At 39.5% G+C, this 17,534-nt stretch overlaps 1 protein-coding gene across 6 annotated transcripts in view; it reads right to left on the bottom strand.

Annotated features, from left to right (window-relative positions):
- Window positions 1-17,534, bottom strand: part of UBE3D (ubiquitin protein ligase E3D) — a 91,212-nt gene that overhangs the window by 53,830 nt on the left and 19,848 nt on the right. For 2 of the 6 annotated variants that reach the window (XM_069804748.1, XM_069804745.1), the window contains exon 8: window positions 13,282-13,451. The exons of 1 other annotated variant lie outside the window; for it this stretch is intronic. In XM_069804748.1, coding sequence (XP_069660849.1) covers window positions 13,282-13,451 — 170 coding nt within the window. 3 more of the 6 variants (XM_069804747.1, XM_069804744.1, XM_069804746.1) reach the window with 3 other exon arrangements.

Here is a 17,534-nt window from a genome sequence, read left to right on the forward strand (position 1 = left end):
CCTCGGGGAGATTTGATTTTGGGAGAGAATAGCCAGTGAATTGGGCTGTATGATACCTAACTGCTAAATACCCTGCCAATGCATGTCATTGTATCTATAGTGTCTATATGCCATATCAAGGGTATTACTGTAAGAATTACCCAAATGACTGCGGGATGGACTTTGAAACTAAGCCAAGTACAACAGCGACAGAACTTGAACTGACACCCAGCAATTTCCTCAAGATCAACATCCTCGACCTGCAGAACAAGGGCGTGAGTTGCACCAAATGTACTAGCCACAAGTTCCAGAGGCAGCATACAACAACCCACCATCTCACACCATCTCTCTTATCCTGAAGAACTGTTACAACAGATGGAGCCCCAAAGTCATAGACTAAATAAAATCAATGGACACATTAGAGGAATAGCCCATACGCTAAAGGAATACCATTCGCGTGTGTGTGTGTGTGCGGGGGGACGATGGGGACGGACGCAAGTCCATATACTTATATATATAAGACAAGGAAGTGGTAGTGGTCGATTGGAAAATGTAAGATCTGGGCATGATGTAGATGGTATAGAATAAGGGGTGGATAATGTCCTGGGTTCAGCTGGGATAGAGTTAATTTTTACAGGAACCTGGGAGGTGGGGGGCATAGCCGGGGCAGCTGACCTCAACTGGCCAAGGAGCTATTCCATACCATGTGACATCATGCTCAGTATATAAAGGGGGAGCGGGCCGGCGGGTGGGCTCTTCTTTTCGGTGGGGGAAGTGGCAGAGCGTCGGGTCCCGGGTGGTGAGCAGTTGCACTGTGCATCACTCTTTTTGTATACTTTTTCATTAGTACCATTGTTGTTGTTGCAATGTCTTTGTGTTGTTCCAGTAAACTGCCTTTATCTCAACCCTCGAGGTTCCAGGTTTGGTTTTTTTTTTCCTCTCCTCCGTCTTCCCCCCATCCCACCGGAGGGGGGCGGGAGGAGTGAGCGAGCGGCCGCGTGGTCCTTTGTTACCGGCTGGGCTGAAACCACGACAACATCCAAACTGCTCATCACTCATTTCCTAAACTGCCACAGTTCACAGTGCAGTGTCTTTAAGCAATCCAAAATTGGCAACAATTTACCTTCAACCATATGCTCTAAACACCAGCATTTAAGGACTTGACTGTCAAGTGGCTCAGACGTCTGTGCTGCCAAAGCAGGGTGAACAGTTGGTACAGTCACCTCAGCTAAGACCGTAACTGAAAAGCAGGGTTGGCTTAAGTGAGACAATCTAAGTTCCTCAGCTAGGCAGTGCAGGGAGAGCAGCAGAGAGGTGGTGTGCCCCGTCGGCAGGCAAACCCAGTAACCAGTGTGGTATCCCCCGGCCTTGTTAGTAGTGGTCACACCACAGTCCCCAGTAAAGGCTCTAACCACAAACCATGGCATCAGGCACTATGTAGAAAAAATGGCCCATAGCCACAGAGCTCATGGCTGATCTATCGCTTATTAAGGCAGAGCTGCCTGTTTAAACTTCTAGGCAAATGATGTGAACTGTACTTATGTTAGATGCCAGTATCTTCCCAGCCGGTCTCTCCGACTGCCTACGTCCCACCGCTGTCAGATCAACCAGCAGCCTCAACACCGGCACCTAGTACCAGAGGGATGGTGTCTTTCACACCCTGTCCTAACAGTACTGAAATAGGTGTGCATTCGGGGACCTAGACTAGCAACAAATAGTAACACTTATTTCCTCAGCGTAATCAACCAGGCAAGTGGCGAAGAAAAATTAAAAAAAAAAGATAAAATTAAATCGAAGTTGAATGAACTGATGGTCTGTATGATCAGTGATGGCACAGAGCTGCTCTTGCCCTGTACCTAAAGCTGTGGGTTCCCTGGCCACAGCATAAAGCACTTCCCTGGATGTTCCCATGCAGGTTATTCCTACCAGCTGTGCCACATGAAGATTTGCATATGCTCCATAAACCTTAATTCCCTTTTTAAGGCCTATTATACCAAGCAGGAGGCCATTTCAGAAGTTGAAATGGATTTTCAGAACAATATAAAGATGAAAATGCTTTCTGGCCTCTAATTTTTAAACCTTTGGGTAAAACTAAATCACTTCCACAGTGCTGTTCATATTCCATATAGAAGTATTCACAAATACCAGGCACTCCAGAACATTATGCCTGAATCCGAAGGGAGAAGTTATCCTGCTGTACAAATAAAAGCTGTAATCACTGTTCACAAAAAGCTCTCAGCTTGCTGCTTTAATGTTTTGAGGTTTTTTTCTGATGTACTGACTTCAGAAGAGAAGGAAATTCAGTATTTCATGATGTAATTACATGAACCTGCAGCAAAGTAAGGAACATCACAAATCACAGAATTGGTTGATCCTGCGAATTCACTAACAGCAAAATCTATTATTTCCACTCATTCACTCCAAACCATTGCCAAACAAAAGCCTAATTACTAAAGTTAGAACTTCACATATGCCGTATCTTCCCTTTCCCACTGAAACCGTAATTTTCCTGGAACAGTTTATTTTTATCATCATTTTCCTTCTTCACCGATACAACTGTGGCAAAATTTGTACAGATGCTTACTCTATGCAGGTACGACACAATACTGACATTAAAATATCAGGTGTGGCTACAAGTCAAATTTAACAAGCCATTAAATCCTAAATAAATAAAACCAGCAGTCAAGAACACAGCTTCCATTCCTAAAAATAACCTTAAGGTTAATTCAGAAACATTAACTGGCATAACAACATTTTTTACATAGGTCACAGATGCCCAAACTACCTGATTTTACTACATCCCAGAGTCCCCTTCGAAAGCTCACAGCAGACTAATTGCCAATCTGGAAAGATCAACTTTCCACCTGCCCCTTTTCCCTGTCCTCAGCCAGTACGCGTCCTCACATGTCTGGCAGGTTTCCTCTGTGCTTGGAAATACTCTTCCATAAATAACTCCTCCATCCTTCAGAAAACTGTCCTTAGTTTTAACACCTCCTCTCCTCAGAGCTAATTCCCACTTTTTCCCTTTCAACTATTCTGAAGCTTTTCCCTCCTGTTATGGCAGAGATTTAACAGTGTCTGTATAATCCATGCTTATGTTGACGGAGCCCTCCGCAGCACTTGCGCAGCTGTCCAGAGTCCTGCTGTCCTGCTGCAGACACGAAGCAGAGCTGGAGGAATCACACTGGCCATCAGCTACCCTTCTGAGATAGTACTGGGGGGCTGCATTGCACACACACACACCTTGACACAGTCAGATCAGTGAATGCAGATTATTTTGGCTCTTTAATTTAGTTTTATGAGCTTTCTTAAAATTTTATGGATCAAGAAACAGGGAAACCTAGCCTCAGCTTAGAAGCAGGAAGAACAGGACGGGGAGGTATACAGCCTGGCAGCTGAGTTTGGACATGAGCAAGAGCAGAAGAAGAAAAAAAGGAGGGAGAGGGGATTTAGATGGAAGATTAAACCTAGGTTTAGCCAAGTTAAGTCAATGCTGATGAAGGAGTTGATGTTACAGATAGACTAAAATGCAGCTTTGATGAAAGGAATTAAAGTAGGCATGGAAAGACTGAGTCACAGACACCAGCTCAGTGAGAAGCCTGTGAGTAATGACCTCATTCAAAGAGGAGATGCAATAGCTGAAAGTAAGACAGCTGCAGATAAAGTACTATAAATCCTTTGCAAATAAAGTTAATTAGAATGGACTTCAGATGTAGGAGAACAAACCATAGGTAAAGAAATAATGCCACACTTAGTAATTACTAAATTGTTGCATAGCAGCCCAATCAAGACTGTGCTACCAGTGTGGCTCTCCACGGACATGCAAACTTGTCACTCTGAAGAGCTTCCAGAGAGCAAAAGAGATGGTGAAGGTGAACTTGAAAGTCTTTTGGCAGGTCATTGACAGAGTTGGAAACTGAACTAGAAGGCATCTCCCAGCCAAAAAGCTCATCTCCCTGCAGGAAGAGGCAGTGTGTCAAAGCATTTCTTTCTGCAATTTCATCATGCTTCATCTCAAAAGCAACTCTGTTTCTTGACAATAATATTCCTACTAGAAGGCTCTGCAGGAACCTCACTGCTCTGGTATTAGAGAGCTTCCAACCTCCAGTCTAAACTTTTTCATAATCAACTACATCTGTATGTTCTCTCCAATTTCTGCTGAAGGCAATCAATGAACATTACAGTTATCTGGTACAGTATCTACACTATGTTCTTGAAGCAATTTACTGAGTTAGACTTGCATCAGACATAGTTGGCAATGCAAGAAACTCACCTGGACAATTGTGTTAAATTCAGTGGTCCTACATGTAAAGGAGAGCTGCAGAGGTGCTGAAAGTGTCTGCAGAATTGCTATGTTGGGGGGAAAAAAACAGCTTCTCAGTAACTGATTTCTTTTTGTGGTAGCCAATGAGAGTTTCATCAGTTTCAGGAAAAAAACCCCACAGTTTTCAATAAAATCTCTCAACTCAGACAAGAGTTTGTATTTCTTAATCATCATGACATGCTTGAAAAATTAGAGGCCTTAATAATATTAATGACTTGCAGCCATTTCTGTTTGAAACACAACAGCTGAACAGCACTTTGCAGCAATAATATGCAAACAGTTGAAAACAGGAAGTAAAGAATATTGACAGGCAAATTTTTAAGGTATGACTACAACCAGTAAAGCTCACATTTGGTAGCGGTATTAGATTCAAAATGCACTGTATCATTAAATATATGATGGCTCTTCTCAGAGCCTCTTTAAGTCCCTTTTTCAGATGATGATTCTTTGCATTACCAGCATTAATTCCAGCTGGTCAAAACTATGCTGGATTTCCGTGTCCCCCAGCACCAAAAAATACACCCCAACTTCTGGAGAAAGTTTAAAATCTGGAAAAAAATTTAGTGTAAAAAATACTTAGAAACGCTTTAGCAGTGTTCTCTGTAGGCCATACAATTGTTTCCATCACAAAATATCAGCTTTGGACAAAAATGAGGAAACACATTATATTGTTCAACCATATTGCTCCATAAGAGGCACAGGACAGTTGGGAAGCCAGTCAATAAGGAAAAATAAGTACATATGAAAGTGCAACTACCTCAACAACAGTTCCATACTAAAATAAACCAGTTTTAGATGATTCAGAAAAATCAGTGTCTACAGGGGAAAGAAAAATTGTGCTTAGTTTAAAACGCAACTTCTAACCAGTTCTGCTACTAATATTATGCAGCTGCCCATCAGTACCAGCTGAAAAGCCCCAGTTGCAGCATTGGAGACATGGCCATCCAGTTGACACACATGTCTGCAGTCACTTCCCTGAAGAACCATCTTCAACAAGACACTGTACAATTTTGCTTTCTCTAGGAAAGACAGCAAAATCACGGTCCACAGGAACACTCCAGTGATTTTTGTATTCCTGCCTCCGGGACTATGGAGAGCTCCGTAACATCAGAATCCAGTCAGTGTCACTGTGAAGTGAGGAAAAATGTGAAGGCTTAACAGGTATTATGGTAATGTGTACACTCTGGGAAGAACATGAACCAAATTTAATACTTTTTAAAACATACACAGAAGGAAAATGGGCATGGTCAATCCAACAGCTCACTTCTGAGTAGATCTAATAGTCCTGCCTTTGGCAATGATTTGACTGAAATTCTAAAACTCTATAGCAATTTTATTCCCTGGAACAACACGTTCCACCTTTCCAGTCAGATCTTCTCCTCTTCTTCCTCAAACATTCATATCCACATAGGTATCACTTATTATGCCTATTAGTTATACAAATTATTTCATTTATAGTTTAAGGCCAGTATTCAGAGGAGCCAGCATAAGAATTTCTTGTTCTGTTTTGATGCTACAGCATTCAAAATAAGCAACCAACAGCGATATCCTATTGTTGCCACACACAAATGGAAATATCCTGCACAACTTCACAAATTAGCCTTCCTTGGTCTCAAGTCATACACTCCCAATTTGCTTTAGCCTTACTGATTTAAAAAGTATTGCAAGTAAAATTAGCAGCCCAAATAATTTTGTTAATCTAAGTATTGTTTACACAGCCTGTCATAGAGAAATACAATAGAAACAACAAATGCTAATTAATTTAAAACAGCCCAAGATCCCAGAATTCAGTAAATCAAGTGTTGTGGTTTAAGCAGTTCTTGTCAGCAATCTGTCCAACAGGCTTTTATAAGTTTTATTTTTTCACTCTTGGCTCATTATAGGATTCCTGCCTGCTCAAATGGATCCTGTCATTTAAAGGCATTGTAGGAGTTCAGTACTTACAGTTCCCAAGTGAACCCAACAGTCTTCCTATGTCTATGGGAAACAGAGTGTAAGCCTCTAAGTGGAAAGCTGCTATAGTTTGACATATGATTACAAAATTACCCTCAACGGGTCATCACTATTGCATTTAGGCTATCTGGCTTTTAAAAAAGCAGTGCTACAAGGAAAGCAAAATGAATATAATAGAGATGTCTTATAGTCTTATAGTAAGACTTGAATACATGTGACATTGCTCTCCCTCCAGCAAACTGGCCAGTAATCTAACTCCTAAATGTAATCAGCAAGAACACTGCATGCTGTAAGCTCAGTGTAAAGTTTAGGATCCCCATGTCCATTTTGCCAGTATGGATGCAGAACTGTTGCTCGCTAAACTCCCAGTCCTAGATCTAGAGGCAACTCAGTGAAACTAGCAGATCAGTTTAGAAGAGGTTAAGAATACTACACAGCAGTAGTGAATTTCTGGAACAAGAGATTGTGGAGGCAGACAGCACCAGTAAGGTCAAAAAGTGTTTATTCAAATAGGTGGTCAAAAGATGCATGAACAGTATAGGAAATAGGCAGGGCTGTACCCTCTAACATCCTTAATACAACTACGGAGCTGAGCAGTACAAGGAAGTGCTGAGGCTCGCATGCTACTCTAAGGAACACCTCTGGATATTGGAGGGAGGGCTAGATGGTACACTGTTTTGGCCCAGCATGGCATTTCTTACCTTCTTACCATCCTATAAAAGTGGAATTAATTACCTGGAAATGCAGCTGCTTCAGACTATACATTTTAAATTAGTTTCAGATAGTCTTGCTGCTTTTAATTTACATTTTTTTCCCATCCAACTTGACATTTTTCTCATTGCCAATCCTGAGATTCCCAAAAGAGCTGAGCTACAGCAATATGAACCAGAGAGACATGAGAACTACCAAAATTGTGCTTACCTGATTTACAGTGTTTCACAAATAAATATGAAGAATAATGTGGAAAAAATATACAAGCCTGAATTGTATTTTTTGTTCTACCATATTACAGAATCACAAATCCTGATTCAAAAGCATATTAAATGTGATAAGAAATCTTAATAGTATATTTATCCATTTTATCTGCTCAGTCAGCTCTTTTAAGGCAACCCACCCCACCTGTGGCATCAGTTCTCTTAACCTGATATTATGAAAGAATTCAAGAAGGGAACAGGAAAAAAAACAAACAAACAAAAAAACCACAACTATCTGAAACAAAACAGATCCTTCATGCTATTTACAATCACACCCACTGATTTAATCATTCCAGATATAGCACAAGAAGTTTATTATACTACAGAAATCACCTTGAAGAGCACAGAACAGTGAAACATTGGTCAGTCCTTGGTCAGTCAACTCTTGGCCTGTGTGCTCCCATGTGTTTTCTACAGGCAAGTTACTGAAACACTAGGAAAAGGCATTCTATTTCAGACATACAAAAATCAGTGAAATAGGACACAGTTTGGTGCTTTTGTGAGAGGTGAATTACTCTAGTCATATACAGAATGAAAGCCATTCTTGGGACAAATAAACAACATTCTGGAATATATCTGTAACAGCTTCATAAACAGCTCACTATGCATGGACTGTAATAAAAGCACTGGGACTCAAAAATGCCAGGTTTTCAGCCACAAACTCAATTTTCTAGCTTATTCTGTCTCTCTAAAGCTAATAAAATGAACAATTTCTGGAAGTCATTTTTCAACTCTCAAATGATAAGCAGCAAATTCTTACGTAGGAGAAGGCTTCTGCAAAAGCTGTAACCATTCAGAGAGACTAGCTGCATATGAGAAATAAAAAGCTATCAATGACTTTTTGACAAAGCTTTGCCTAGCACACTACTATAAAGGGAAAAGTGTAATTTTCCTCTAACTCTACCTTCACATACATTTTCTGAGATCAAGTTATGGTCGAACTGCCATGTAACCGTATTTTCAATTTTCTTCACACATTTTTACAACTCTCACTTCAGCAATATTTACCATTATCACTCCCAGCAGTCAAGGTTGTTTGCATAAGGTGTTGTTTGCCAAGAACCTGTTACTTGCAAGGAAGACCTCTTCTATCTGTGCAGCAGATTTGTAGGTGGAGGAAAGGAGTCTTGCTGAGAGAAAAGTGGAGGGAACTGTCATAATCACATATACATCATCCATAAATATCTAAGTAAGAATGGAGCAGAAAATGCATGAGGCATCCTTCTCTAATGGGAGTCAACTACACTCATAACATACTTTTTTCATAGGTCACAAGAAATGACAGCACATAATTTCAACTAATTTGTTGTAGAAGGATTGCTCCACAGGGTTCCACAAGGGCTGGAAGCCTAACACAGACCTACCCAGAACTCATGCTATCACATGTAAGACACACCTAAGTGTTTCTAGAGCTGTTTAACAGCCGAAGGAGTAAGATACAAATCAATACAACACTTAAAGGCTACCCTCAGGAAGATCAGAGGAACAGGGCTCTGCAAGGAGGAATGCCAACAGCTACACTATAAATAGCATGTCTGGATATACCTAACCATGTTTTAACTTCATGATGCCTTAAAAGCTACAGAACGTTCTTAAGCAACGCAGTCTAACATACAGAGAATACCCAGAGCACAACTATTAATAATTCATTGCCAAAACAAAGGTATATATAGAGAGGCTCCATATGATGTGTTCCTAGTTTGGTCCTATTCCATATCTCAGTCGCTGTCCTGGAGACTGGAACAAGAGAGATGCTTCTTTCATTCACGGATGACATGAAGCTGGGAAGGGCCATCAGTACGCCACATGTTGGAAATCAAAATGGCCACAGCCAACAGGGAAAAAGGTTGTGAACAAAATTAGGATGAAATTTGGCAAAGGACAACTACACAAAAACAGAGAGGAAGGCTGCTTAATAGACTGCAATCTACTGGAAAGGATCTGATGGTCAGCACAGATCAACAAATTGAACATGAATCAGCATGTTGTCAATAAAAAGGCAGATGCCACACAAGGGGTAATCACTTTCTCAGCAACATTCAGCCTAACTCAGAACACAGTTTTGTTACAGCAGGCTTTGGGATCAGCCACCCCCAAACAGCTATCGCTCCAAATGGGTTAATTATCATTGCAGCTGGTTTCATTCAGCAGCCAGTAATGAACCATGAACATTTATCCTACTCCAATGTTTGTTTCCTTTGCATTGTTAACACTTAGAGTAATACTGAATGTAAGGTACAGTGACAGATATGCCAGTGATTTACCGGAGGAAAGAGAGTTCTGTTGCTCACTGAAGCACGGTGTTGTTCACAGGACATAATTCCTAGTTTAAGGGGAAAAAAACCACTTCCATATCTTAGGAAGAGAAATAAGCATTATGTTAATTATGAAGAATTGCAAAACTGCGCTCTGAATAAAGAAGGAATAAAATGAGTTTTGGAGTGAGACCGTAAATTCCTCCTGATATCCTAGAGTCTTGAAAAGAAAGATCACGTATAAAAGCTACTACGCTCCCCCCAAGAGACATATTCAAGTGCATCCCAAGGAATCTGGACCTAAGGGTTACTTCAAAAAGGGGGTGCCTGAATGTGAATTATTAGGCAATCCCAGTTAGGCTCTCTCTAGCAGAGGCAGCTTGCCAGGGGAGAATTTCATAAAGCCTGAGACCTCAACTGCTACCATGGAACCATGTATTTATCTCTGAGTAAGTAGATTTATGCTTGTGTAAGTAGACTAAGTACAGATTTTCTTTCATTTTTCACCCAGGTTTAACAAAGTGTGATTATGTTATTATATTTAGAAAATACAAATAAATGCTTTTATTTCTAGCTTACGTCAATCTATCTTAACCTATGGCCCAGCTACCCAGCACAGACTCTGCAGTGTCCACAGGTAAGAAAGGTGGTTCCCCTCCCATCGCACGGGTCAGATTCTAGCACTGCAGGAATTGGACAGGACCCAAGAGTACACAGTGACTCGCAACAACTGAAGAGGCTCTCTGACGTGCAACAGGATATTAGAGTACATGCTTATCCCTTGCAACCGTTGGGGTCCAGGTCACAAACAGACCTCCTGCTGACTGCTTCCTACACAGGAGTTATCCTTGCTTACTCCCCACTCACAGGGAGCAGACCATGGACTCTAAAACCTCTGCATTATTTCAAAGGCAGGTGTGTGTGCAGAAACAAGCAAGGTAAGTATTATAATTATTATCAGAATGTGGGTATCTAAAACATTTGGAACTTGCACTATTCAAGAAATCGGACACTGTTCAGAATTCTTGAAATAATATTTGAGATCTAAATGCAAACACATTGCATTAAATAAGTTGTACTTGCTTTGGTATTTTTGCTTCTGCTGTGTTTACATTCCTGTTCAATACAAAAAACCTTCAGTCTTATTGCACAGGTTCCGGCAGTACTTCAAGCCAGCTGATAAATGAGTTAGTGGAAACAGATTGAAGTGCTAACATCCTTTTTACTGTTCTTTACTAGAAATATAAAAATGGGAAAACAATACTAAACCAATAGTTGCTTTGATTTCTGAACCTTAAAAAGAACGCTCTCTTCTTGCTCTTCTGTTGTTGCATTTGTGCAGGGACTGGACAGGGAAGATGTCAATTACTGTCAGAGGAGAATTAAAACCTCAGTTGCGCCTTCTGCACACTGCAAAATCCCAAAGATAAATAAAAAGTAACCTTCAGAAACAAGTGATTTGTAACAAGTCTATCTGGTGAAACTGAAAGAACTGAATATAATGTCACAGTAAAATTCTGCTGCTGAGAACTCCATTCAAGAAAAGCATTTGTGGATACTAGGTAAGTGACTAAGTAGATATGACTTTTATCTCAATAACATGTCAAAGTAACTGAACATGTGTTAAGGTAATTGGATCTTCTCAGTGATACAGAACCAAAACTTGAAAAGCAAAACTAAGTTACACTTCTGTAAGACTTAAGAGTGGTAAATGAAGTATCTTTAATTTTAGAGCAGGTAGTGATTCTTGCAATATCTCCCATTCTAAGAATAAGCAGTTTAAATGACAATACTTTAAGATGTATTCTGGATCACTAAACTTCTAGATCAGAGAGGCTCTCCAATGCCAACTTCTGAAGCTACTAAATTAATAAAGGTAATTTTTTTCTCTTACATGAATCACATTAATAATGTAGTATGACCTTTTCTCTAAATATTAGAATTTTGCATTCTTTCCCTATGTCAGAGTTTATTTCAGCTATTCAGTATTGGATCTGTTTGAAAAATAAAAAGGATACACTTTGCAACATTCAGGATAAACACTGTGATGAATCACACATTCTTGTAAGGTGTATATTTCTGCTACAAAAATATTTAAATTCATATGCACATGTTTGCTTGTCTGTGTGAGACAACATTTTTGTTGTACTTTTATGAGGTCTTGGGCTATAAATTAGTTATGTACTGACTGAGTCTGGACGGAATGTCTTCTAAATTTTAAATACCTCCATACCTCTTTAATCTGTCATCTAGTTTCCAAAAGTTTAAAGGAAAAACAACAAAACCAAACCACTATTTAAGTGTGACCTATACAAAACCAATGTATTCTCTTCTATTACTGCAGAAATGAAGGGAGAAAATTGTGCTAAAATCATAATCCCTCACCTGCAAACATTGGAGCCATTGCTTAATCAATATTCTCTTATTTTTTGTCTCCAACAGATAAAGGCTTTAATATGTTAGGCAGTGTATTTTTTTCATAATGTAGACTTCAAAGCTTGCTGAAATCAAATGTTTCCTTTATGAGGGCTCCAGCAATCTTCAAAACATCCAAGAAACACATTTATATGGCATTGTACTCAATGACCTTCCTCGCCTCTTCTCTTTCCCCTTCTCTCAGGGCCCCGTTTCTTTTTGAAATAATGCCACTACCAGGCTGAAAGCAAGTCAAACATGGAGAGGCTAATTAGATAACTCAATGAACTTCTGAATCGTATCTAGAAAGGACTTTCCTTTTGAGGATATGCTATATGCTGAGAGTATGCTATATTGATACAGCATTATTCATATTATTCTGCTAGGCTACATGCACAAGTATCTTTTAACAGGGACACTGTTAGATGCATTGTCTGTCTATACAGAGATGATCATTACACTAATTTATTGTGACCCCCCAGACAACACCTGTAGTACTGAAGATAACTTGGCTTAAACAGACAAATTCCAGTCCTGTGAACAGTTCTTTGTCTTGCAAAACAAAGCATACTTTCAAGGCAAAAAAAGGTAAAGACTGAAGCTGTAACAGGCAGGTATTATTTGCTAAACCAGTAACTACCCACCTCTACCCTCTTGGTTTCAGCTGTACCAAAGAGGTCCAAATTCTTTACTGTGGGAGTGCAGAGAGGGTTACTCCCATAAATAACTTGACAGATGAGATCAGATTTTCACACAAAACACAGAAATTGAAGGCAAAGAGGGATATCTGGCTAAACTTATGCATCATTCAGGAATCAGCCCATGCTCCTTATCTCCCTCAATTTTTCCTCCTCCCTGAATTAGATCACTTGGAGCTATGGCTGCAGAGCAGCATGTTCTGAGACCGTATGGACAGAACTCACTGGCCCTCCATCAGGTTCCTGGGACCACCATACTTCCAGCTTCTGCCAACAGAGCTGGAAAAATGACCAGGCTCTAAAAGTGCAGTGAGTTAACACAGGGAAAAAAATGCATAAACGTAAAAATACATTACTCTATTTGTATCATATACCTAAGTTATCTACATGTGCCCCTAGAAACAACATAACTCTTCGGTCTACATTTTAATATTATGGTGCAAAAATTTAGCAACCAGATTCTCTCTGGCTGTAACAGAAACCAAATACTATTCCTCTGGCATTCTGCTTAAAATAAAAAAAAAATAAAAAAAATTAAAAAAAAAATTTAATTGTATGCAGTTTCAAAGAAATACATCTCAGAGGTTAATGGACTGTCCAAAGAACCTCAAAGAAATATTGCTGCCCTGAAATGCAAAACATATCAAAGATCAGAACCTGAAATCAGAAAAGGCTATACTTACTCCTTATTCCTGCTTTTAATGCACGGCTGGTAAAGGACTTTGACAGCATTCCAGGTCCCCACTGGTCCAGAGTTAGGCATGAAAATATCTCCAAACAGTGTAAAAACACTGTGGGAGGAGGAACTTCCTAAACACTCCATCAGCAATGTGTCAGAATTTAAAAGCCATATCTATAAATGAAGAAATAATTTATTTTACTGTAGATTACATCAGTTTCAATTTGTTCCTTTACTCTGATCCTAAATCAGCTGATACTAAAGCCACATTCTTACAAAGTTTCTAACAAAGTGTTAACAGACAGAAATTGACATTTTATTATTCAACACAGTCTGCACAGCCTCTAGTGGAGAAAAACGGGTTAATGCAATAAACCGATGCCTGATTTATCACAGTCACTCTTAAGATCATTATTTCTGTGAAGCTGCCTCTTTTTGTGGCTGCAGTACATTCCCTTTGATAGTAACAAAAGAAACAGTCCCAAGTCATCTGTTTCAGTACCAAATGGATTATTTCTCTAATTTCATAGTTTTTTAGGAATTAGTTGAGCATATGGTGTTGAACAACTGAGGGCTAAAGACAGGGAACTGAAAGACTGCCCATGGGAAGTGCCAAAAATTAAGGATTTTTAGAAACAGTGTGATAGTTATGACTAGATGGAGCTAAGACATGAAAGGAAAAAGACAATAGTTAATGTGGTCTAAAAGGAAGGCTGGGATTTATAAACAGCTGTAACAGAACCTTACTTGGAAAATAAATCTTTATCGAATTTGATAATGGGACTGGCGTTCTTCAGAACTACTTGCTCACAGCAATTCATGGAATATTTACCAGGGAGAGTTTTAAGAAATCTGAACTTTTTGAATTACATTATGGATCTTATTTAATCTCCGTGTGATTGTGCATCAGTGTTCCAACTCGGATCCAGGGCTTTCCAGCTAAGCACTGTACAAAAAAGCCAGGCTTTGTCTTTATTCAGAGCCTGCAATAGTGAAGTGATCCAAGTTACCAATGGAAATCAATTTTTACAAGACCTGAGCCTGTATGAAATGTTGATATATGACATATTTATCATAGAAAAACAGGATTTATGTAGTGCTGCTCACTAGAGAGTAATCTTCTGCTTCTCATGACCTAATCAGCTTCAAGTAAAACAAGTTACATGATGTTAGGTAGCAGACATATGATATCCCCTGTGGAGAGAGAAAGCCACCGTTAACAGGACACATACTATATGCCATAATTGAATATGACAGTCACAATTTATCAGAGCCCAAGGCTCAGAACATTACAATGGAAGCTTCATAAAGGAAGAATGAGATATATTGATAAAGATGTCTTGGGAGGGGATGGGAGGAGGAGAATCACTTTAGCATATGCACATAAATGATGACAAGCAACAGCACTTGGCTTAGCAAGTGGCTGTTCATCAGTTTTGCTCTGGCAACTCACGGTACACATTCATAGCCTAAACTGCAAAATATACTTCATTAGCTAGGACCATTACACACAGAGCTTTAAGCCAAGTGTGGAAGAGGTGTTGGAGAAAATGGGGGAAAAAGAAAAGTGTCCTATACACACAGGCCACTGCCAACACGCCTAGCCTTAACTAAACAGAGTTCCTTCCTTTTGAAATTATTAACACTTGCCTGTGAAGGAGCCTCCTGTGATGCTTTTCAGAAGGGGAATATCCTTCAAACTAGTCTAGGGAATGGTGCAGCAATAGCTGTCTGCTCCTTTCAGAATCCTTCTGCAAGTTGCTTTAGAGAAAGCAACCAAACCATTTCATTTGCAACATGGTCCATCTGAAAAGTACCTCCTTCTACCACCATTGTTGATATGTGGCATCTGACAGTAAAGTTCTACCACTTGTTCAGAGTATGTCTTTGTCTCAACAGCAGTGCAACAGATCTGTATTAATAATTTAGCACACAATACAGAAAAAGCAAATGAATCTTTATGGGCGGAAGGACATTTGCCCATGAGAAAATCAACTTCTGAACTACATTTGCTTCTTTAGGCAGTAAGTTCCTTCTTTTCCTCATGCATGAATTATTTTTTGATCCTGCTTTTGGTCTTAATGAATACTCACTCACCAAGACTTGGTGTATTGACTCAAAGCAGTTTATACATGCTATTTCCAGCTAACATAGCTTCAAATTTTGATCTGTGCTTTCAACTATGTTACTCACAATGTACAATCTTTCCTTCCTCTCTACCACTTTGTACTGCAAAGCCTGCACAACCGAATCCCTTTCATATTAACTCCAGTAAGAAAAGAACCTTTACAGAAAGATAAATATATAAAGTTTAGAATCCATTCATAGTGCAGATTGATGACCTTTTCTGAAATGACAGCATCAGGAGAAAGTGGTTTTTTGTTGGTGGTTTTTTTTGGTTTGTTTCATTTTGTTTTTTAAATCACCTTGTCAATAGGCTTCAAAGGTTTTCTTAGGAGAAAAGCTGCAACAAATCTCAGTTATACTTCACGGGACTTGATCCAAACAGCTGAAATACTACGATTTACATTCTGTGATCAGTTTCCTAAAATCTCAACCTGTGTCTTCAACATCAATTTGTGGACAATTAGGCATCAATTCAAATTGAACATGGCTAAAAAAAGCTGTTGTTCTTCCTTGCCAGTTCATTCTTAGTTACTGCAGACATTACCATTACTTTTGTCATCACATAGGTCAGTAATGCAAACATCTTTCATTACAGCTTCTTTGTCCTCACATTCAGACTGTTCAGATAAAGATGTGGTTTCCTCACACTTCACAAAGAATAAAGCTCTCTAAGAGAGCTGGGTAGTTAAGTCTCAACAAGGTACTCGTTATCTCACATCTTGATCACTGCAACGTTCCCCTCTCCAACCTTGACAAATGCAAACTTGTTCTGCTCATGGCCTCCAAGACATGGTCCAAGAATCAGTATCTGATTGACAGGTCTCTCCCATTTTGTTACATATTATTTTCTTGGGATATTTTCCCACTCTCTCTCCACTCACTCCTGAAACACAAGCTGCCTTACTTTCAAAGCACTTTACAGCTAATCCCACTCCAAAAAGCCAATCCCACTCATTCAGTACTGAAAGACTGGAGTTAGTATTCAAACACTCCAAACTCTACCACACACCCTTTGATTATCACAGTTGCATCTTTTGGGGTTTTATCAGGTTGATTCCATCCATGGGATGAATTCCCTCTATCTATCCACAAAGCTACTTATTCACCTCTTTCAAACCTATCCTTTTTTATAGTACACAAAAAAATGACATCTATTAAGATGCTGCTATGCTGACCAATGATGTACCATTGTCGTGGTTTAACCCCAGCCAGCAACTAAGCACCACGCAGCTGCTCACTCACTCCCCCCCATCCAGTGGGATGGGGGAGAAAATCAGGAAAAGAAGTAAAACTCCTGGGTTGAGATAAGAACGGTTTAATAGAACAGAAAAGAAGAAACTAATAATGATAATGATAACACTAATAAAATGACAACAGTAGTAACAAAAGGATTGGAATGTACAAATGATGCGCAGGGCAATTGCTCACCACCCGCCGACTGACACCCAGCCAGTCCCCGAGCAGTGATTCCCTGTCCCCCCCTTCCCAGTTCCTAAACTAGATGGGACGTCACATGGTATGGAATAGACTGTTGGCCAGTTTGGGTCAGGTGCCCTGGCTGGGCCTGAGAAGCTGAAAAATCCTTGACTCTAGTCTAAACACTACTGAGCAACAACTGAAAACATCAGTGTTATCAATATTCTTCACATACTGAACTCAAAACACAGCACTGTACCAGCTACTACGAAGACAGTTAACTATATCCCAGCTGAAACCAGGACAACCATTTTGCTTGTGTTCTCCTGTCTCACTATCCATTTGCTGTCCTCATCTTATTCTTAGCTTGTAAATCATGAAACTTCAAGGTAGGGAACCCTTCAACAGTGGAGCAAAAAGCAGAGGCAAGTGATTCATCTTTTAGAGAATGTGAAGAGGGCAGAGATACAGTTAGGACAAATAAGGAAATCTGTATATGTCACTTTTTTTTTTCCTGAGACAAAGAGACTTTTATTTATTGTTATCCTTTAAAAAACCCAAACATAAGTAGTATATAGCTTTCAGGAACTTGGTTATCACCAACTGAAACAAGAGAAACTCATACTATGATATCCACAAATAACATAACTGGTAATGTTAAGTGATACATGCAGAGAAGATAAGGAAAATGAGTATACGTGGTATTTGTGGTTT

Source organism: Haliaeetus albicilla, chromosome 17 (genome assembly GCF_947461875.1).
Source record: "Haliaeetus albicilla chromosome 17, bHalAlb1.1, whole genome shotgun sequence".
Classification (NCBI taxonomy): domain Eukaryota; kingdom Metazoa; phylum Chordata; class Aves; order Accipitriformes; family Accipitridae; genus Haliaeetus; species Haliaeetus albicilla.